The 23533-nt window shown below is 40.9% G+C and overlaps 1 protein-coding gene across 1 annotated transcript; it reads left to right on the top strand.

Annotated features, from left to right (window-relative positions):
• Positions 1-2345: 2345 nt before the first annotated feature.
• Positions 2346-18782, top strand: psmf1 (proteasome inhibitor subunit 1). The gene is made up of 7 exons (XM_024426371.2): positions 2346-2578; positions 3313-3465; positions 3578-3660; positions 9825-10001; positions 15827-15880; positions 16272-16430; positions 17865-18782. The coding sequence occupies exons 1-7, from the start codon at positions 2450-2452 to the stop codon at positions 17914-17916; spliced, it is 807 nt and encodes a 268-aa protein (XP_024282139.1). The 5' UTR covers positions 2346-2449; the 3' UTR covers positions 17917-18782.
• The last annotated feature ends 4751 nt before the right edge of the window (positions 18783-23533 follow it).

Below are 23533 nucleotides of genomic sequence, written 5' to 3'. Positions count from 1 at the left end.
GTTGCTGACCTGTGTGTTGTCACTGAGTCTAGGGTACTATTTGCCTGAAGACGTGAAATATTGCGATTAACTGTACGCTGTACTTCTGATTCTAATTCTCAAGAGAAAAGTTAAAACCCTCAGCCGTGAGGTCACCGAGGAGGACCAACAGTGATAAACAAGGATCGTCTGAAAGGGACTGACATGCAGGGATGGAACATAACAATTTTGGGCACTGGCCAGCAGACCACGATTTCTACTAGCCCAGATAACAGTCAGGTCCTAAATCTGTGGCATGCGATGTTTGTATAGGCAAAATTTCACTGCTGTGTCAGGCTAGTTTGGCACATTTTCTACTAACCATTTTACTGCTGTGTCAGGCTAGTTTGGCACATTTTCTACTAACCATTTTACTGCTGTGTCAGGCTAGTTTGGCACATTGTCTACTAGTCCAGTCTGAAAATTATTTCCATCCCTGATGACATGTATAAATGACTTCCAGGTCATTTAATTAGTCAGAAACAACAGATGCAATCGTGGAACAAAACTGTTTGTGTTTTGTGGGCTCAATGTTTCCACATACAAGTACTTTGTGAGCGAGCTAGTTAATGTTAGTTCACCGTTTGTGTAGTCACACTTTTCCACGTGGTGACATGCCAGGGCAGGGATATTTAGCTAATGTTTAGCTAGCTAATTATGTTAGCTCATTGTTAGTGTAGTCAGACTTTTCCCCAGACCCCACATGTTAGCTATTCCACCAGGGCAGGAATATTTAACGATAGCTAGTTAGTGCTAATCGCTAACATTAGGCACATTCGCTAGCATGTCACCGCTTGGGAAAGTCGGATTACACCACGATGAGATACGGTGCAACTTTAGTGAATGTAGTGTTAAGGGTTGCGTCAATCGAATCTGGTATCAGGATAAATATGACACTGAGTCACCATATTGTATACTATGTACTTTTTATTAGCTAAGCAATAAGTGGTAAATGCAATTTTTGTATATACATACGGGTTCGCTGTAACACCACGCAGGGTAGAACAGAGAACTGACTTGTTCCTGACACAGTTATTATAATATACTCTGACAGAAGTAGTTCCTGCTTCCGAGCCGACCTGTCAGAGTGGAGACTGGGCGTGGTTTAAACTCACTCAGCCTGTCGTTGATTGTTGGGGCACGAGCTGGTCCCAGCCCCCTAGGCGCTTCAGCGGTCAGTCATTGTAGTTCTTACTTAATTAAGTTTTTTTTTTTAGTATCTGTACTTTACTGTACTATTTATACTTTGAACAACTTTTACATGTATTTCACTACAGTTCTAAAGAAAATAATGTACTTTTTATTCCATACATTTTCCCTGACACCCAAAAGTACTTGCTACATTTCGAATGCTTAGCAGGACATGAAAACGGTCCAATTCACACGCTTATCAAGAGAACATCCCTGGTCACCCCTACTGTCTCTGGTCTGGCGAACTCACTAAACAAGAATGCTTTGTTTGTAAATTATATCTGAGTTTTGGAGAGTGCTTCTGGCTATATGTAAAAAAATATATTAATAATTGCGCCATCTGGTTTGCCTAGTATAAGGAATGTGACCGCATTTATACTTTTATACTTCAGTATATTTCAGCAAGTACTTTTACTTGTAATACTTAACTATATTTAAAACCAAATAGTTTTTGATTTGCACTCAAATATTATTTTACTGGGTGACTTTTACTCAAGTCATTTTCTATGAAAGTATCTTTACTTTTACTCAAGTATGACAATTGGGTACTTTTTCCACCACTGAGTAGTGGTTACAATCTGGTACATAGCATACAGGTGAATATATTGACAAAAGTGACCTGGTCCGAGAAAGATTTGCTCAGTATCAAAAGTCGCTGCAGGATAAGCCTACACAGACCTTATATGAGTTCAGAGTGCAGTTCTAAAATCCTCTATGGTAAAATTAATGGTGAAAAAACGATTGGAAACATTTCCGGGTTGTCACCGCTAGGCTTTATGGGTATTATGACTCGTATTGTGGTCCTCAATTCCCGCAGGGATCACGTTCCCATAGCACTATTATAAATGTATGCAGTCAATGTACTGTACAATGCTATGGAAAGCCTCTTCTGAGTGACATATATTTCACGAGACACTTTTTTAGGCATAATTTTCTGAAAATCTGAGACGAGTTCACTTCCCCTAGGGATCACTTTCACATTCTAAAAATGGGAATATCTCAATTGTATCGTCTCGCGTCTTTTCTCCTCGTCTCCTCACAACACATTGGAGGAGAAGGTCAGGGGGGCGGTACCTCTGGTTTTCTCATCCAATGGGTTTTGAGAAGGAGACAAGGGGAAAGGAGAGATCGCGTTGTTGAGCCATTGAGATCGTCCCAATGAGTAACATAAACAGCCGTGCCTCTTGCAAGTCTTTCGTTTTCGGTCAAACATTGCTATCGATTCATAACTTTCCGAAAGATGGCTGGTTTAGAGCTTTTGTATAGCTGCGTAGCAGGCAGTATTACCTGTCCACAAGACGTCGTTGTGTGTTTTGTTCACTGGGAAATTGTAAAGAGTGGGTACAAATGCCTTGGGTTAGGAGATGAGGTGAGTGTGATGCCTGCAGGCTACAAATTATTTAATTTATAATTCCATGTTTTATGGCTAAGTGCTTTAGAGTTTACTGACAACGGCCCAATTTGTTAACAACGCCAGATTAGCCGTCTGACATGTATCCTCGCTAACCAACTATAGTTGGCTAGTTAATTTACAAGCATTAATATATATATATATATATATATTATATAGTTGGTAGTGTTGTCAATTGGCTAAATTAGCTAGCTATAGCTAACGTTAGCTAGTTAGCAAGGCATGTCAGACTGCTAATCTGTCGCTGGTAGCCAGTTGTGATGGTGTCAGCAAACTGGGTTGACAAATCAACACTTTTCTTGAATTTGTATGAATGCCAATATGTAAATAATACTAATTATTTTGCTTATGTGGATGTGTTTTGTGAATTAGCTTGCCAATCAGGTCTCTAGTTAGATTTTGTAACACGCTAATCAGACAATATACCATAGGTATGACCAAACGATGATACTATTTACTGGTCCAATTACGTTGGTAACCAGTTTATAATTGCAATAATGTGTGGTTACATTCTTTCAGCCTCATCCTTAGTTTACATTTTAAAAAGTGGCGGGGTTAACATTGGGCTGAAACACATATGATTGTGGCTTTAAATAGTTATCTTGAGAGGGTCTGACGTTATGCAACATTACACGTGACGATGCATACCTGTAATTATGAATGAATAAATCTGTTATTTAAATTGAATTCAGCCTCGGAGTGGTGACAAGAAGTCGGAGTTGCTTCCTACAGGGTGGAATGACAGCAAGGAATTGTACACCCTGCGGTACAAGTCAAATGATGACAAGTCGAATTTCTTGGTCAAAGCCATCACTGTGGATTCCACCTTGATCTTCAACTTAATGGTAACTATACAGCTATTCAGAATGTTATTTCAAATCTTAAGTGGTTATTTCTCAAATGTAGTTAGCCTACATCTACAGTAGGCCTAAGTGTGACTCTTTTCTATTGTGTCAGGACTCGGCCACTGAACAGGTGTCAGACCTGACAATGAATGTCAGTGATTATGTGGATGCAGATCATTTGCAGACATTTGAAAGGTTGGTCAGTATGTCATATTTTTGGATGTATTTAAGTCTTGCTCAATTTGTACCGTACTTAATGGATCAAAAGTGACGAACAACAGATGTATAAGTATTTGGCTAAGGAAATCCACTGAACCACACGTACCACATTCTTTTAATATTTTTTTCACACACAAAAAATATAGTGATTTACCGAAATACTACTCCATATTATAGGCCATGCTGTAAATCTTTATTACACCAATTCTTGCTTTGTTGCCTAGAGTCTTTGATGAGGCCTGGCTAAGTCCAAATATCCCAACTTCAAGTAAATATCTCATCAATCCCTTTACACTGAACAAAAATAGAAATCCAACATGTGAAGAATAAAATAAATGTTCAATATGCACAAAAAGCGTATCTCTAATTTTGTGTTTATCCCTTTTAGTAAGCATTTCTCCTTTGCCAAGATAATCCATCCACCTGACAGGGGTGGCATATTGAGATTTTTTTTATTGTAACTAGGCAAGTCGGTTAAGAACAAATTTTTATTTTCAATGACGGCCTAGGAACAGTGGGTTACCTGCCTTGTTCAGGGGCAGAATGACAGATTTGTACCTTGAATCCCCGAGCTGACAATCTTGCAACCTTTCTGTTACTAGTCCAATGCTCTAACAGCTAGGCTACCTGCAGCCCCTGATTAAACCGCATGATCATTACATAGGTGCACCTTGTGCGGGGAAAATAAAAGGCCACTCTAAAATGTGCAGTTTTGCTGACTGGGAATGTCCACCAGAGCTCTCGCCAGAAAATGCAATGTTCATTTCTCTACCATAAGCTGCCTCCAACGTCCTTCTAAAGAATTTGGCAGTACATCCAGCCGGCTCCACAACCGCAGACCACATGTAACCACATCAGCTCAGGACCTCCACATCAGCCCAGGACCTCCACATCCTGCTTCTTTACTGACATGGATTGTCTGAGACCAGCCACCCGCAAAGCTGATAAAACAGTGAGTTTGCACAACTGAAGAATTTCTGTACAAACTGTCAGAAACCGTCTCCGGTAAGCTCATCTGCTTGCTTGTCGTCTATACCAGGGTCTTGGCCTGACTAGTTTGGCGTCATAACTGACTTCAAATGCTCGCCTTTGACATGCTAGAGAAGAGCGCTCTTCATGGATGAATCCCTGTTTCAACTGTACTGGGTAGATGGTGTCGTGTGAGAGGTTTGCTGATGTCAACATTTTGAACTGAGTGCCCCATGGTGGGGTTTTGGTATGGGCATGCGTAAGCTATGGACAACAAACATGCTTGCTTTTTATCGATGGCAATTTGAATGCACAGGGATGCCGTGATGAGATCCTGAGGCCCATTTTTGTGCCGGTCATTTGACACATCACCTCTTGTTTCAGCATGACCACTTGTCTCAAGGATCTGTACACAATTCCTGAGAGCCAAAAATGTCCCAGTTCTTCCATGGCCTGCATACTCTCCAGACATGTCACCCATTGAGCATGTTTGGGATGCTATAGATCGACGTCTACGACAGCATGTTCCAGTACCCACCAATGTCCAGAAACTCCTCAAAACATTCTACTGGTGCCTAATCAGCTCCATATGAAGGAGATGTCACGCTGCATGAGACAAATGGTGGTCACCCCAGATATTAACTGTTTTTCTAATCCATGCCCCTACTTTTTAAGGTATCTGTGACCAACTGACGTGTATCTCTATTCAGTCATGTGATATGGCGCTGACAGATGGTCGCTTCGGGTTCTTAGGAAACTATGCAGTATTATTATTTTTTTTAACATATTTCTTACTGTTACCCCAAGAAGTCTTGTTACATACAGCCAGGAAGAACTATTGGATATACAGTGGGGCAAAAAGTGTTTAGTCAGCCACTAATTGTGCAATTTATCCCACTTAAAAATATGAGAGGCCTGTAATTTTCATCATAGGTACACTTCAACTATGTCAGACAATGAGGGGAAAAAAATTGTAGGATTTTTAATGAATTTATTTGCAAATTATGGTGGAAAATAAGTATTTGGTCACCTACAAACAAGCAAGATTTCTGGCTCACAGACTTGTAACTTCTTCTTTAGGAGGCTCCTCTGTCCTCAACTCGTTACCTGTATTAATGGCACCTGTTTGAACTTGTTATTATAAAAGACACCTGTCCACAACCTCAAACAGTCACTCCAAACTCTACTATGGCCAAGACCAAAGAGCTGTCAAAGGACACCAGAAACAAAATTGTAGACCTGCACCAGGCTGGGAAGACTGAATCTGCAATAGGTAAGCAGCTTGGTTTGAAGAAATCAACTGTGGGAGCAATTATTAGGAAATGGAAGACATACAAGACCACTGATAATCTCCCTCGATCTGGGGCTCCACGCAAGATCTCACCCCGTGGGGTCAAAATGATCACAAGAACGGTGAGCAAAACTCCCAGAACCACACGGGGGGACCTAGTGAATGACCTGCAGAGAGCTGGGACCAAAGTAACAAAGCCTACCATCAGTAACACACTACGCCGACAGGGACTCAAATCCTGCAGTGCCAGACGTGTCCCCCTGCTTAAGCCAGTACATGTCCAGGCCCGTCTGAAGTTTGCTAGAGAGCATTTGGATGATCCAGAAGATTGGGAGAATGTCAGATGAAACCAAAATATAACTTTTTGGTAAAAACTCAACTCGTCGTGTTTGGAGGACAAAGAATGCTGAGTTACATCCAAAGAACACCATACCTACTGTGAAGCATGGGGGTGGAAACATCATGCTTTGGGTCTGTTTTTCAAAGGGACCAGGTTGACTGATCCGTGTAAAGGAAAGAATGAATGGCGCCATGTATCGTGAGATTTTGAGTGAAAACCTCCTTCCATCAGCAAGGGCTTTGAAGATGAAACGTGGCTGGGTCTTTCAGCATGAAAATGATCCCAGACACACCGCCCGGGCAATGAAGGAGTGGCTTCGTAAGAAGCATCTCAAGGTCCTGGTGTGGCCTAGCCAGTCTCCAGATCTCAATCCCGTAGAAAATCTTTGGCGGAGTTCAAAGTCAGGAACTCAAGTCCTTTTGTTCACCTAAACTAGAGTTCCTTACAATCAAATGCTGACCGCTTTATCTACCAAGATAATTATCTTCGATTATAATCACAGCCCTGTGTATCCCACCCCCCACCAAGCAGACACCTCAACTGCCCTGAAAGAACCTCATTGGACTTGACGTAAACTGGAAACAAAATATCCTGAGGCTGCATTTATTGCTCAAGGGTGCATTCTCAGCCCTCTCCTGTACTCCCTGTTCACCCATGACTGTGTGGCCATGCACGCCTCCAACTCAAATCATCAAGTTTACAGATGACACTACAGTGGTAGGCTTGATTACCAACAACGACGAGACTGCCTACAGGGAGGAGGTGAGGGCCCTCGGAGTGTGGTGTCAGGAAAATAACCTTCCACTCAATGTCAACAAAACATAGGAGATGATTGTGGACTTCAAGAAACAGCAGAGGGAGCAGCCCCCCTATCCACATTGACGGGACAGTAGTGGAGAAGGTGGAAGGTTAAGTTCCTGGGCGTACACATCACGGACAAACTTAATTGGTCCATCCACACAGACTGTGTTGTGAAGAAGGTGCAACAGTGTCTCTTCAACCTCAGGAGGCAGAAGAAATTCGGGCTCGTAACCAAAAACAAACTTTTACAGATGCACAATCGAGAGCATCCTGTCAGGCTGTATCACCGCCTAGGATGGCAACCGCTCAGCCCACAACCGTAAGGCTCTCCAGAGGGTGGTGCGGTCTGCACAACGAATCACCGGGGGCAAGGTACCTTCCCTTCAGGACACCTACACCACCCGATGTCACAGGAAGACCATAAAGATCATCAAGGACAACAACCACCCGAGCCACTGCCTGTTCACCCCGCTATCATCCAGAAGGCGAGGTCAGTACAGGTGCATCAAAGCTGGGACAGAAGCTGTTTCTCAGTCTCTCGATCTCAAGGCCATCAGACTGTTTAACAGCTATCACTAACATTGAGTGGCTGCTGCCAACACACTGACTCAAATCTCTAGCCACTTTAATAATAAAAAATTGGATATAATAAATGTATCACTAGTCACTTTAACAAATGCCACTTACCCTACATTACTCATCTCATATGTACAGTGGGGAGAACAAGTATTTGATACACTGCTGATTTTTTGTTTTGTTTTTGTTTTTCCTATTTACAAAGCATGTAAAGGTCTGTCATTTGTCATAGGTACACTTCAACTGTGAGACGGAATCTAAAACACAAATCACATTGTATGATTTTTAAGTAATTCATTTGCATTTTATTGCATGACACAAGTATTTGATCACCTACCAACCAGTAAGAATTCCAGATGTCACAGACCTGTTAGTTTTTCTTTAAGAAGCCCTCCTGTTCTCCACTCATTACCTGTATTAACTGCGCCTGTTTGAACTCGTGACCTGTATAAAAGACACCTGTCCACACACTTAATCAAACAGACTCCAACCTCTCCACAATGGCCAAGACCAGAGAACTGTGTAAGGACATCAGGGAAAAAATTGTAGACCTGCACAAGGCTGGGATGGGTTACAGGACAATAGGTAAGCAACTTGGTGAGAAGGCAACAACTGTTGGCGCAATTATCAGAAAATGGAAGAAGTTCAAGATGACGGTCAATCACCTTCGGTCTGGGGCTCCATGCAAGATCTCACATCGTGGGGCATCAATGATCATGAGGAAGGTGAGGGATCAGCCCAGAACTACACGGCAGGACCTGGTCAATGACCTGAAGAGAGCTGGGACCACAGTCTCAAAGGGAACCATTACTAACACACTACGCCGTCATGGATTAAAATCCTGCAGCGCACGCAAGGTCCCCTTGCTCAAGCCAGCGCATGTCCAGGCCCGTCTGAAGTTTGCCAATGACCATCTGGATGATCCAGAGGAGGAATGGGAGAAGGTCATGTGGTTTGATGAGACAAAAATAGAGCTTTTTGGTCTAAACTCCACTCCGTGTTTTGGAGGAAGAAGAAGGATGAGTACAACCCCAAGAACACCATCCCAACCGTGAAGCATGGAGGTGGAAACATCATTCTTTGGGGATGCTTTTCTGCAAAGGGGACAGGACGACTGCACCGTATTGAGGGGAGGATGGATGGGGCTATGTATCGCGAGATCTTGGCCAACAACCTCCTTCCCTCAGTAAGAGCATTGAAGATGGGTCGTGGCTGGGTCTTCCATCATGACAATGACCCGAAACACACAGCCAGGGCAACTAAGGAGTGGCTCCGTAAGAAGCATCTCAAGGTCCTGGTGTGGCCTAGCCAGTCTCCAGACCTGAACCCAATAGAACATCTTTGGAGGGAGCTGAAAGTCCGTATTGTCCAGCGACAGCCCCGAAACCTGAAGGATCTGGAGAAGGTCTGTATGGAGGAGTGGGCAAAAAGAACTACAGGAAACGTGTGATCGCTGTAATTGCAAACACAGGTTTCTGTACCAAATATTAAGTTCTGCTTTTCTGATGTGTCAAATACTTATGTCATGCAATAAAATTCAAATTAATTACTTGAAAACCATACAATGTGATTTTCTGGATTTTTGTTTTAGATTCCATCTGTCACAGTTGAAGTGTACCTATGATAAAAATTACAGACCTCTACATGCTTTGTAAGTAGGAAACACTGCTGATTTTGCAGGTTATCAAATACTTGTTCTCCCCACTGTATATACTGTGCTCTATACCATCTACTGCATCTTACCTATGTCGCACGGCCATCGCTCATCCATATATTTATATGTACATATTCTTATTCATTCCTTTACACTTTGGTGAAATTGTTACATTACTGCACGGTCGGAAGCAGAAGCATTTCACTGCACTCGCATTAACATCTGCTAACCATGTGTCTGTGACCAATAAAATTTGATTTGAAATCCATAGATTAGGACCTAATCAATTGCCTGATATCTTTGTGAACTCAATAAACCCTTTATTGTTGCTCTTGTTTTTATATTTTTGTTCAGTGTAGATCCAATGACAAGTATGAATCAAGGCTCCTTGCGACAAAATACATTTTCATGCATTATAATTTTTATTCCAGATTTGTACAGAATGAACCTTACTTATAGGAATAGTATCTAAAATGTGTTGGTTTTGACATGATCCTCCCCTCTGTCAGTGTATTCAAGAATGCAGAAGATTTGTCTCAGAAGGTGAAGAGCCAGCTCCTTCCCTCAGTACCTGCGCCAAGAAAGGAAGACAAGAGTAGCAGAGAGAAATCCAATGACTCCCAGCCGGACAGTGACCCTCTCCGCATACCCACAAGGCATCCACAGACCAGTAGGCAGCCTAACTGGTTTGTACAACATACCTTACTACAGTGTTCTTCAACTAGTGAGTGTTGGGCCAGTTGATGTTCACCTTAGTAAAGAAGAACATGACTTGAATACCCCTACTGTACTATATCAGCTATAGTCACTGATTTTATACTGACTGTTTAGCCTAGTAACATTACAAAATGGTATTTATGTATATGTTACTCGTTTCAGGAAAGTAGGTGATGCACGTCACTAATTTACAGGAGTGGCATTTGAATGTAAACACTTCGTGTCCAATTTCAAAAATTCTCCAGTAGAAGGCCTTGCTTTTATTTCTTAACTTGCAACCGTAAGCTGATTTCTGTAATTGGCTTGCCATTAACTTGTAAATAATGATTATGTTTATTTTCATGTAATAATGAATACCGATTAGCTTACGTGAAGACGTCAGCTATATGATATGGTCATTATTTTGAACTGGCTAGCCAGCTTACTACTGGCTAGCCAGCTTACTTAACGTTATCTAACTAGCTAACAAGCTAGAAATGAACCAAAACATTGTTTAGAAGTTTCTTTTAGTTGCCTGGTTTGCTATATTGACATACTACATGTTTTTAAAGGATTGGTTTATTGGTGGTAAAATACACCAATTATGCTATTTTGGACCACCAGGACAAGTTTGATGTTGAAGACAAAATGATGTCACTATGACAACTGTCAACAGATGTATCAATAGACATGGTATAAACCAGCACTTAGTCTTAATCTGTTTTATTTAGTACACTACCGTACTCAGTCTGTTTAGCACATGACCTCATTTGAATCCTTAAAGAGATGGGTGGGGCTAAAGCTTAAGGGCGTGTGAACGATACTGAATGGTTGTAGACAGAGCTCTCCAGTAGGTGTACCAAATATTCAAGAGCCATTTTCACATAAGTGGGGTTTATCAACTTTCAGAGCAGAATTACTGTCCCATTGTTTCTCAACTCTAGTGTATGATATACAATTTTTGATTTCTGAGTCTTTTATCCAATGTAAACAATTTCAAATTTTGCTACATAAGACCGACTTGAGCCGTTCGGTCACATGATAGGTTAGGTTAAAGCTTCACACAGTAGTCTGTCAACTGTTCATTTACTATAACTTGATGGACAGAATTGAATTTAAATGTACACTGAGTATACATAACATTAACACCTGCCTTTTCCATGACAGGTGAAACCTAGTCAGTCTATGTTCTCATTGATTTCACGTGTTAAATCCACTTCAATCAGTGGGGAGGAGAAGGTTCAAGAAAGATTTTTAAGCCTTGAGACATGGATTGTGTATGTGTGCGCTATTCAGGGTGAATCGGCAAGACAAAAGATTTAAGTGCCTTTTAACCGGGTGTGCTAGCCGTGCTCACCAGTTTGAGTGTTAAGATCTGCGATACTACTGTGTTTTTCATACTCAACAGTTTCCTGTGTGTATCAAGAATGGTCCACCACCTAAAGGACATCCAGCCAACTTGCCACAACTGTGCGAAGCATTTGAGTCAACATGGGCCAGCAATCCATGCTCTGAAGAATTGAGGCTGTTCTGATGGCCAAATGTTTTGCAACTCAATGTTAGGAAGGTGTTCTTATGTTTGGTATACTCAGTTTATTTAAACAGGGAATCCCATTGTGACCAAGGCCTCTTTTACAAGGGAGCCCTGCACACAAACATACATATTTACAATGTAATAAACATTTACAAGTGAATTTAATTATTTACAAAACATGATCGTGGAAAAATAAACTCATTCCTAAGTTTAAAAAAAGTAATCAAACAGCTGTCTGAACTGCACCAAAACATCCTACTTCAGAGTTCTGAGATCAGTCCACAAGTAAGGTGTAAAAAAAAAAAGTAAATATGTTTATCTCAGTGGAGATGGAGGGATCTCCAGAGTTAGTCAACCCTGTGATTGGATCTGGTGACTCTTATTTCTGTAATTTCTCAATGAAGTAAGGTATGGCTAGGGATGTTACGGTCACTGTATTACCTGGTCATTAGTCTACCAAATTTGATAAATGCCTGTTACTCTGTCCCTCTAATCACTGACATTAATGCAAATCTAATCTTGAACTTCATGAGTGGTCATGTTGCGCAACAGTTCTATAGGCTATACAACTTTCCTAATATTAAGCACATTGCTTCTCTTTACAGCAGGAGTATAGCCTACTTGGCTGGCATGAAAATGAACCATGGGAAAATTGTCCTCCATTTGCTATTTTAAGTGCATACATTGACATTTATTTTTCCCCCCGCTGCCCGTTTTGAGAGATGCATGATAATGGTATTTTCTAAATCGAAACAAATTTCACACGTATAGTTGACGTTTACACACACTTAGGTTGGAGTCATTGAAACTTGTTTTTCAATCACTCCACACATTTATTGTTAACAAACTATAGTTTTGGCAAGTTGGTTAGGATATCTACTTTGTGCATGACACATCATTTTCCCAACAATTATTTCACTAATCTCTCATTCGCTGGCGCTAGAAAAACATCCCCACAGCATGATGCTGCTACCCATCCTTCACCGTAGGGATGGTGCCAGGTTGCCTCCAGACATGACGCGTGGCATAAAGACCAAAGAGTTCAACCATGGTTTCATCAGACCAGAGTATCTTGTTTCTCATGGTGCCTTTTGGCAAACTCCAAGTGGGCTGTTGTGCCTTTTTTTTACTGAGTGGCTTTTGCCTGGCCTCTACCATACAGGCCTGATTGGTGGAGTGCTGCAGAGATGGTTGTCCTTCTGGAAGGTGCTCCCATCTCCAAGGAGTAACTCTGACAGAGTGACTATTGGGTTCTTGGTCACCTCCCTGACCAAGTCCCTTCTCTTGCGATTGCGCAGTTTGGCCCGGGCGGCCAAATCTGGAACCATCAAGACACTTCCTAAACTTCTTCCATTTTTGAATGATGAAGGCCACTGTGTCTTGGGGACCTTCAATTCTGCAGAAATGTTTTGGTACCCATCCCCAGATCTGTGCCTCGACACAATCATGTCTCTGAGCTCTACGGACAATTCCTTAAACCGCACGGCTTGTTTTTTGCTTTGACATGCACTGTCAACCGTGGGGCTTTTAATTTATTTTTATTTTTATGTATAGATACGTGTGCCTTTCCAAATAATGTCTTCAGTTGGATTTACCACCGGTGGAGTCCAAGATGAAGAAACATCTCAAGGATGATCAATGGAAACAGGGTGCACCTGATCTCATTAGCATTTTTTTGTTGTCAATTAGCAAATATTTCTAAACCTATTAGCTTTGTCGTTGTGTGCTTTTTTTAACTTAAAAAAAAAATTGGTCCAGAATAAGGCTAAGACTGGAAAAAGTTAAGGGGTCTGAATACATCCCGAATTAACTGTAAGGTCCCATAGTTGACAGTATGTTAAAGCAGAAACTATTCCATGAAGTCCAAGGAACTATCCATAGATATCTGAGAGAATTGTGATGAGACATAAATCTGGGGTGTTTCCAAGAGCACAGTGGTCTCCATTGGCTTCAGAACAAGAATGTCAAAGGCCTTTAGTGGCCCAGACTTGAATCCCATTTTAAATTCTGTGGAAATACTTGATTGCCATTCACTGCCGCTCCCCATCTGCCTTAACAGAGCTTGAGAATCTCCAAGGAAGAATGGGAGAAAAACCCCAAATCCAGATGTGTAAAGCTGATCCAGACATACCCAAGACTACTCAAAGCTGTATTTGCCAACAAAGGTGCTTCTACAAAGTATTGACTAAGGGGTGTGAATACTTATGTAAATTAGATGTTAGTACTTAATTTGCTGAAATTGCATGTGTGAGGAATCAATTTAAACCATTTGGAAATCCGGCTATAACACTTACATTTGGAATAAGTCAAGGGGTATGAGTACTTTCTGAAGTTACTGTAAATTTATCCGGTGTTCTTCCCAAAAAATGTAAGGTGGACGCTGTGCCACTTTTTATAAACTTATTTTATTTATTTAACTTAAGGCAACAAAAAAAAGTTTATTCTCTAAATGGCAGTTATAGGTGTTCAAAAACGCAGGCCAATGGGCGGCATTTCTCGAGTTCAGCTCACATCGCCTGTAGAGTCTTCTAGGGTTGCAACATTCGCCTTCATTAAAAGGGATAGTCACTCTCCTGCTGTGGGCCTTGCCACAATACACCATGAATACATGTTTCAGTTCCAGGATTGAAAGCTATAGTCTTCTGGGAAAAAAGTGTATTTATATGTACAGTTGAAGTCGGAAGCATTCATACACTTAGGTTGGAGTCATTAAAACTAGTTTTTCAACCACTCCACAAATTTCTTGTTAACATACTATAGCTTTGGCAGGTCGGTTAGGACATCTACTTGTATCATGCAAAGTAAATTTTCATCCAATTGTTTACAGACAGATTATTTCACTTTTCACTGTATCACAATTCCAGGTAGGTCAGAAGTTTACATACACTAAGTTGGCTGTGCCTTTAAACAGCCTAGAAAATTCCAGAAAATTATGCCATGGCTTTAGAAGCTTCTAATCGGTTAATGGACATAATTTGAGTCAATTGGTGGTGTACCTGTGGATGTATTTCAAGGCCTACCTTCAAACTCGGTGCCTCTTTGCTTGACATCATGGGAAAATCCCCCCCCCAAAAAAAATCGCAGACCTCCACAAGTCTGGTTCATCCTTGGGGGCGATTTCCAAACGCCTGAAGGTACCACGTTCATCTGCACAAACAATAGTACGCAAGTATAAACACCAGCCGTCTTACCGCTCAGTAAGGAGACGCGCTCTGTCTCCTAGAGATGAACGTACTTTGGTGCTGAAAAATGGAAATCAATGGCATCATGAGGCAGGAAAATGATGTGGATATATTGAAGCAACATCTCAAGACATCAGTCAGGAAGTTAAAGCTTGGTCACAAATGGGTCTTCCAAATGGACAATGACCCCAAGCATACTTCCAAAGTGGTGGCAAAATGGCTTAAGGACAACAAAGTCAATCACAAAGCCCTGACCTTAATCCCATAGAAAAGTTTTTGGGCGAACTGAAAAAGCGTGTGTGAGCAAGGAGGCCTACAAACCTGACTCAGTTACACCAGCTCTGTGAGGCGGAATGGGCCAAAATTCACACAACTTATTGTGGAAGGCTACCCAAAATTTTGACCCAAGTTAAACAATTTAAAGGCAATGCTACCGAATAGTAATTGAGTGTATGTAAACTTCTGACCCACTGGGAATGTGATGAAAGAAATAAAAGCTTAAATAAATAATTCTCTATTCTGACATTTCACATTCTTAAAATAAAGTTGTGATCATAACTGACCCAAGACGGGGCAATGTCAGGAATTGTGAAACTGAGTTAAGTTTTTTATATATATATTTGGTGTATGTAAACTTCCTACTTCAACTGTAAGTGATACTATATTGACGTGCATGCATACTTTTCACATTTTGCTTTTCAATCAAGACCCCTGCGGGCGACCGGCACAACGTTGAATGTACAATGATATTGTATTTAGTTGGCAGCTGGCGTGAATTGGTTGTTGGCTGTACAATCAAATCAACCAGTTTTCCACTTTGGATCAATAGATTTAGTTGACATCTGACAATACCTTGCATGGGTACAACTATATGCGGTCTTTAATTTTCCGTGTGTGTTACGATACCACATGACGCAGACCTAATCTCTTGAGTGAAACAGTCCTAATGTAGGAAAAAAAACTTCCTCATGTTGTCACCCAGATTCACATTTGTTTATTTTGCAAGCTATAACTCACTATTTTAACAAAGTAGGTTTTAAAAGACCATAGCGTGAAGTCTGCTTTGTGATACACTCTAGTGGTGTCATGTGTTTTTCAGGCCAGACCCCATGGCTCCTTTCGCTGCAGGTGGAGCCGATCTGGATCCCTTTGGGTGAGTTTCCCTCCTGCACTCAGCAATGGGAGAACAAGAGACAATGAAGCAGGCGTTGGACCGTTCCTCACTATGGCTGGGCTTTTTTTACCAAAAATGTTTGTACTGTACATTTAACTGCAAAGCAATTGTTTTCTTTGAATTTAAAGCACTAGGTGCTAAAGACATTAATCCAACCACTCTGACTATGTAGATGGTATTCATTTAAAGGACTTCAAAATTTGACATCTTATCTTAATATATTTTAATTTACATGACTTAAATTATGCGGACAATGAAGATCAGGCTGAAATATTAGGAAAGTGGATTATTATTGAGTCACTATCACAGCAAATAGCATTTTCTATCTAATGCAATAGACCAATGACGGCTCTGTTTCTGTGTCTCCCAGTGGTCGTGGAGGAGGGATGATCGTGGACCCTTTGAGGGCTGGTTATCCCCGCTCAGGGTTTGACCCCTCTGGTGGGCTCCCTGGCATCCTGCCGCCGGGAGCTGTGCCACCCGGGGCCCGCTTTGACCCCTTTGGGCCTGTCGGAAGACACAGACCTGGGTAGGAGTTATTTTCTTGAATTTTATTTTGGGTATTACTAATGGCCACCATTTTAGATGGCATTCATAAGTAGTAGTATTCTTACATTTGTAAATGTTAGTAAGCTAGAAATATGTTGATATTTACAGACTTTGAACTATTGATTATATTCATTATTTACAGTATTAACGTATGAACTGTACACCGTATTAATCATAAATGCATAATTGGAAAGTTGTGTAAGTAATACATTCATTTATTGCTTACTAGCTTACATTTGTAGGAGTGATGGTGAATAAACTACACTGAAGAAAAATATAATGCCACATGTAAAGTTTGAGCACATGAGCTGACATAAAAGATCCCAGAAATGTTCCATACGCATAAAGCTTTTTTTTTTTTTTTGGTTGCACCATTTTGTTTTCATCCATGTTACTGAGCATTTCTCCTCTGCCAATATAATCTATCCACCTGATAGGTGTGCAATATCAAGAAGCTGATTTAAACAGCATGATAATTACACAGGTGCACCTTGTGTTGGGGACAAAGGCCACTAAAATGTGCAGTTTTGTCACACAACACAATGGGACAGATGTCTCAAATTTTGAGGAAGCCTGCAATTGGCATGCCAACTGCAGGAATGTCCACCAGCGCTGTTACCAGAGAATTTAATGATAATTTCTCAACCATAAACAAAGGCAGCTTAAACGTTGTTTTAAAGAATTTGGCTGCATGTCCAACCGGCCTCATGAACACATGTAACCACGCCAGCCCAGGACCTCCACATCCTGCTTCTTTACCTGCGGGATCGCCTGAGACCAGCCACCTGATGAAACTGAGTATTTTTCTCTGTAAGAGAGCCATTTTTGTGTGGGGGAGGGGGAGAAGTGTTTCCAATTTGGCTAGGCCTGGTTCCCCAGTGGGTGAGCCTATGCCCACCCATGGCTGCGCCCCTGCTGAGTTATGTGAAATACATAGATTAGGACCTAATGCATTTATTTCAATTTACTGTAACTCATTGAAATGGTGTTTTATTTTTGTTCATAATATTTATAAATGCCTTCAATATGATTTATTTATTACTAGTTATAGCGTGTAACTTCACTTTTTATATTATGGGATTTATTTGACATGAATAAGTGCACAATAAATAACATTCCGGTGTTCAAATCAATCCAAGTGTGCCTGAGTTAGGAAAAGAGATGGCTTTTCATCTGTATGTTGGGTAAGAAAGTGAAGGCTATTGTAAACACACACAGGTATTTGCGATGCAATATGTCAGTCTATGTAACTGAAGTCAAGGTTCAATTCTTCTAGGCTGTCATCTAAGAGTGAAAAAATGGCTGGTGTGGTGGGCCGTCACAGAAATTGCCCACCAGGTATGTCTTGAGTGGGGCACTTGTCGACGAGTATTATTTATGGATGTATGACTGTATTATGCTCTGTGGTTTCCAGGCCAGACCCAGATCACATGCCGCCGCCAGGCTACGATGACATGTTCATGTAGAAGAAAAGGCACTACTCCGCTCCTCACACTTCCTGGACCACTTCCTGTGTCTAATGTGAGGAATACACACTTAGACAGGCTCTGGAACTTTGGCAAAAATATATATATTAAAAAAATAATAATACCTCCCGCTTTAACACTTCCTGGCAGCTCAATGTGTAGTTTGTTCATGTGCATCTGTGCGCAGAATTTGTTTTTCTTGAATTAGCAACGAAATCCCTAGTTTGAAAGTAACTGTTTTTCTGGAAGCTGTGCTTTGTCATTTTCCCTCATGTGGGCCAGCCCCTTAGCAATTCGGTTTCAACCAATGAGCTTCAGCCCTCGTCATGCAAGTGACCGCTAGCAAGATGCACAAACAGCAGAGTGAGTGAGAGCAATAACGTGGTGCACGTAGGTGACACTACCTTCCAAACTACTGGCTTAAGAAGTATACAAAAGTACTGGAGAATCCCTTTTAATAAAACTGTTTGACTAATTTGTTCAGTGTGAGGAATAAAGCTATTTTTTTTACATATTTTATTTTTTGGGGGGCTTATTTGGTGGGGTTCTAATTTAAACATTTTGGAGTTCATAGTCAAATGTTCAAGCAGCTAATATTTGTTCTGATTTTCAAATGCTGCTTGCAGAGACTGGCTTTTGCTGCTTGTGTCCCCAAAAGTAAAATGTGAGAACCTGTCCAATTTGTTTTACAATCTAAGTCGTTCGGAAACACCTACAGCATTAGAACTTAATGATTGATCCAAGTTATGTCTGCTACCCAACTTAACATAATAGTTTGCTTTTACTGACATCTTATTAAAATGTTTTTCAGACTTCACTGGTTTATGTCCAGCAAAATGTTGTAATAAAATATTTATTACATTGTTTTTTTATGACTATTTTAATTGTTTTTGTTTTTAAAAAAACAACTCGAATGCAGAACACTGTAGAATGAATAGGCTACATTAGAAGCTGTCAAATACTCAATTTGAATAACGGCCTTCAGTGAGCTCAGGAAATCCTGCCCTCTATTTTTAGTCACAGTATATCAATTTCTTTGCTCCATCTATTACAGCTCACCTTCACAAGAGCATAAAACTAAAGTATGTAGCAAATGCGGTCACTATTGGGAAAAGAGATGCCAAAGGGTCATTTTCTTCCCTTTTTCTAGAACTTTCATACCACGTAATCTGAGTGGATATAAGTTTATCCCAGCATAATGGAATATGTCTGGACAATCGATGATTCCTATAAATGTACATTTTCCAAAAATTGTAGATACAGATTTCTGCAAGATGAAATAACATGAACACTAAAAAGTAGGTATCCTCAGATTGCCTTGATATCCATCATGATGAATACACAGTTTTTGTATTCACATAGCTAGCTGATGCTCTGTCTGTGTTCTCTAAGGTCTATGTCTGCGCCCCCTTGAATCTAATTAGCATAATAAAAATCTATTTGTTGCAATTTGTTTTTTTGCTTTGGATTTGTCTCAATCGACCTTATCCTCCTTTGTCGCACTTCTGCGGTGAAAGGTAACAGAGCTAGAGCGGTTTTTGTCAGACCATGAGACATCCTGAAAATCAGTCTTCTCACAAAATCGTCTCTAGCGTCCGAACAGTTTGGCCTGTAAACTATTATTGCTTGTGGGGGTAGAGCAAAAACAGAGTATCTTGGGACTCGTCTGAAGTCAATACAGCCATAGTGTAGCTCTACACACTAATGACCCCTTGGTGCAAAGGTGAGACTCTCACGAACACGTACATGTCGGTTGTTTTGCTTTAGGCCTCGCAAGACTCATCTGAAGGTCCCCCGCTACCAGTTAAAAAAATTAATGGAAGTATGTATGGAGACTGTTTAGTGTCTAAAATAAGGGGTTAAATATATATTTTTTTATTGTTTCCTGATAATCTCTCTATCTCCAATATTGGACGGACGCTTTAGAACAAACTTCCTTTAGGTTTTTGGTGGGAACTCTCTTGTTCCATGTAATATTATTCAATGTGTTTGTGTGGGCTAATGGCAATAAGGCCCACTTTTTTTTCTTTTTTTAAAATCAAGTGGTCTTTCATTCAAAATCAAATGGCTAAATGATCCTTGGTATGACTTCAACAATTCCATATAGCTTAGTAGAACCCTCTTTTTCTGTCTCTATTCTCTTTCTCCTCTGTTTCTCATTCCCCACCCGCTATTGTCAATGGAAATGAGAGTGCAACTTATTTGGCATCTGGATGGGCTTCAGAGATTGATGGGAGAGGTTGAGGATAGCTGAAGGATAGGATAAAAAACAAAAATGATTGTAAAATATACTAGGTCCGTGAAATGTATAAATTAGAAGTAGTAGCCTAAGTGTGGTCCATTAGTTTACTCCAATTAGGGGAAAGTTTAAAATGAAGAGAAATTATATATATTTTATATACAGTGCATTCGGAAAGTACTCCTACCCCTTGACTTTTTCCACATTTTGTTTTTAAGTTAGTCTTATTCTCAAATGGATTACATTTTTTTCCTCAATCTACACACAACACCCCATAATGACCAATCAAAAACAGTCCTTTAGAGATTTTTGCCAAAGGATAAAACAAATTAATTTACATAAGTATTCAGACCCTTTTACTCAGTACTTTGTTAAAGCACCGTTGGCAGCGATTACTGCCTCGAGTCGTCTTGGGTATGACGCTACAAGAATGGCACACCAGTATTTAGGGAGTTTCTTCTTCTCTGCAGATCATCTCATGCCCCTCATGTTGAATGGGGAGCGTCGCTGCTCAGCTATTTTCAGGTCTCTCCAGAGATGTGATATCGGGTTCAAGTCTGAGCCATGCCAGGGCCACTCAAGGACATTGAGACTTGTCCTGAAGCCACTCCTGCGTTGTCTTGGCTGTGTGCTTAGGGTCATTGTCTTGTTGAAAGGTGACCCTTCACCCCAGTCTGAGGTCCTGAGCGCTCTGGAGCAGGTTTTCATCAAGGATTTTTCTACTTTGCTCCGTTCATCTTTCCCTCGATCCTGACTAGTCTCCCAGTCCCTGCCGCTGAAAAACATCCCCACAGCATGATGCTGCCACCACCATGCTTCACCGTAGGAAGGGTGCCAGGTTTCTTACATACGTGACGCTCGGCATTCAGACAAAGAGTTCAATCCTGGTTTCATCAGGCCTGAGAATCTCGTCTCTCATGGTCTGAGAGTCTTTGATATGCCTTTTGGCTAACTCCAAGCTGGCTATCATGTGCCTTTTTATGGAGGAGTGGCTTCTGTCTGGCCACTCTACCATACAGGCCTAATAGGTGGAGCGATGCAGAGACTGTTGTCCTTCTGGAAGGTTCTCCCATCTCCAGAGGAACCCTGACCAGGGCCCCTGATTGCTCAGTTTGGCCGGGCTCCTAGCTCTAGGAAGAGTCTTGGTGCTTCCTAACTTCTTCCATTTGTGTTTTTCGCCACTGTGTTTTTGGAAACCTTTCTCTGCGCTCTACAGACAATTCCTTCGGCCTCATGGCACTTATTGTTTAGCTAATAAAAAATACATAGTATACAATCGGTGACTCAATGTCATATTTATCCTGATACCAGATTCGAATTGACGCAACTCTAACACTAGTCAGTTGTACTTTTGAATTCATTCAACTGAAACGTGTTTTCCGCATTTAACCCAACCCCTCTGAATTGGAGAGGTGCAGGGGGCTGCCTTAATGACATCCACGAATTGAGAGGTTGCACTTGGAATATCAAAACAATACAAATGGTAACACTTCATTAAACAAATAATGACACAATTGTTCAACATTTTTCTCACTCGAATGAACCTCTTGGGGGTCAACAGCAGCTGGACATCAATGTTGTATGCAGAAAAGGTGACAGTGTCGTTGAACTCAGATTGCAATTGGACAGACAGGCTAACTTGTGTAGATGATAGCTCATAGGAACAAGGATGTTCTACATACCATGACTCAATGACTGCATAGAAAATAAACATTGTTATTCACAAGAGATATATGAGCAATTTTGCAGAACTGAGGCAGCTCCCCCACCTACTCCAACTGACACAAACAAACCAGGGGCATAGTCTGTGCCATCAACGGTAACCTTCGATGTAGTGCAGATTGTGTTGATAGTCGTCTCTCCCTCCTAGTAGTGGTGAAACTAGGATAGACATTAGATGTTTGGGTCTGTGGTGTGAAAAATGATGGAGGACTGAGATAAGCCATCAAGTACTCGTGTCTGCTTGCCAATGTTCTTAAAGTTCTGTGCGTCGTGTACAATACTTTTGAAGAAACAATATTTGCCCTCAAACCTCATAGTCCAGAGGTGCACCAAGGGTCCTAAACACTTAAGGTTGGGATAGTGCTCGACATAGTGATGTTTATGGCGAAGTCTATACTCAGGGAAGATCTCTTTAAGAATCTGTCTATGGTCACTAATTTTACACTGCAAATACTCAATGGTCTCATATGTAAAGACTGGACACAAGCCAATTCTACCACTTTTTTCAAGTCCATCAAAACTGCCCATGAACCATCACCCTCATGTCCATTCCTCCTATTGTACCTTTAGAGGTGAAAGTCTTGGGAATGAGCTGTGGTCTATCAACTTTGTCTGTGTGCTGATATGGAAACAATGCTATCTTCCTGTTTAAATAATCGAAAGTGAAGTACTTAAGGTGAATCATCTCTTTTAGGGCAAAGAGACAGCTCAACAGGCTTTAGTTGTCAGGCTAAATTCTCCTTATTGGACTGAATCTGTTTGTTGGTGGCCATACACAATCTTCAAACATACTCTGCTCTAAATGACTATTACCCCCACCCCCCAATCAATAAAAACACCATCCTATTCAAGAGAACGAATGTCATGTAATAATGGTACAAGTACAGCTGCGTAACCATACTTTTGGAGGTCTGTCACTTTACACATTGCAGCAAGCTGTTTAGTGTGTGAGGCTGATTTCATATTTACTTGGATAGATTGGCAAGGATCCAGTATACTGCTGATAGTTTGTGAATTTGTCTGCATATGCCAAGTTGGTTAGGAATTTCAAATTCATCAATATACAGCTGGAGTGACAGTTTAAGTTCTCCTGTTGAGAATGTCATTTTCATGGAAATATGAACCATCTTTGTGGGACTTGTAGTGACTTGGCTCAATATTTGCTGCTGAGATATCAGTGTTTTTAAACAGTTCTTGAAGAATCTAAAGTATTGGAACATACACCATTGTGTGTGCAGGTTGCTCGAAGTCTAAATGGCGTTACCATGGGATAGTTTCTCTCAACAAATGTTTTTCTCCTCTTGGAAGATAACCACTGTGCACCTTCAGCACTACCACTGGCAAGAATAATACTGTCTATGACCGCACTGACAAATTCATTAAGGGTAGTATCACTAATAGAGTGGTCATGCTTCTGCAATACCTCGTTAATTGCCTCCTTAATTAAAGGTTGGGACTTGGAGAAAATCTGATTTAAGTGTTAAACGATTTCTTGTAGCTGTATCTGACACATGAAGGATAGACTGCATTTTTCTAAAATAAAGTTCCATTTTGTTTCAGCTGATTCCTCAATTCACCAGTGTCATTGTCTGAAGCATCTATTTCTGTGCTCTGGCCGGGACATTCTTCATTTAAGTCATCTGAGCTAGTGGCAGG

This window comes from Oncorhynchus tshawytscha, linkage group LG07 (genome assembly GCF_018296145.1).
Source record: "Oncorhynchus tshawytscha isolate Ot180627B linkage group LG07, Otsh_v2.0, whole genome shotgun sequence".
NCBI classification, from domain to species: domain Eukaryota; kingdom Metazoa; phylum Chordata; class Actinopteri; order Salmoniformes; family Salmonidae; genus Oncorhynchus; species Oncorhynchus tshawytscha.
Note: the sequence above shows the minus strand (reverse complement) of the source record. Positions and strands in the feature narration are given on the sequence as shown.

Coding starts and splice junctions, on each gene's coding strand:
- psmf1 (XM_024426371.2), top strand. CDS start 2,450: ATGGCTGGTTTAGAGCTTTTGTATAGCTGCGTAGCAGGCAGTATTACC. Junction 3,466..3,577: donor CCTTGATCTTCAACTTAATG/GTAACTATACAG, acceptor CTATTGTGTCAG/GACTCGGCCACTGAACAGGT. Junction 10,002..15,826: donor ACCAGTAGGCAGCCTAACTG/GTTTGTACAACA, acceptor TGTGTTTTTCAG/GCCAGACCCCATGGCTCCTT.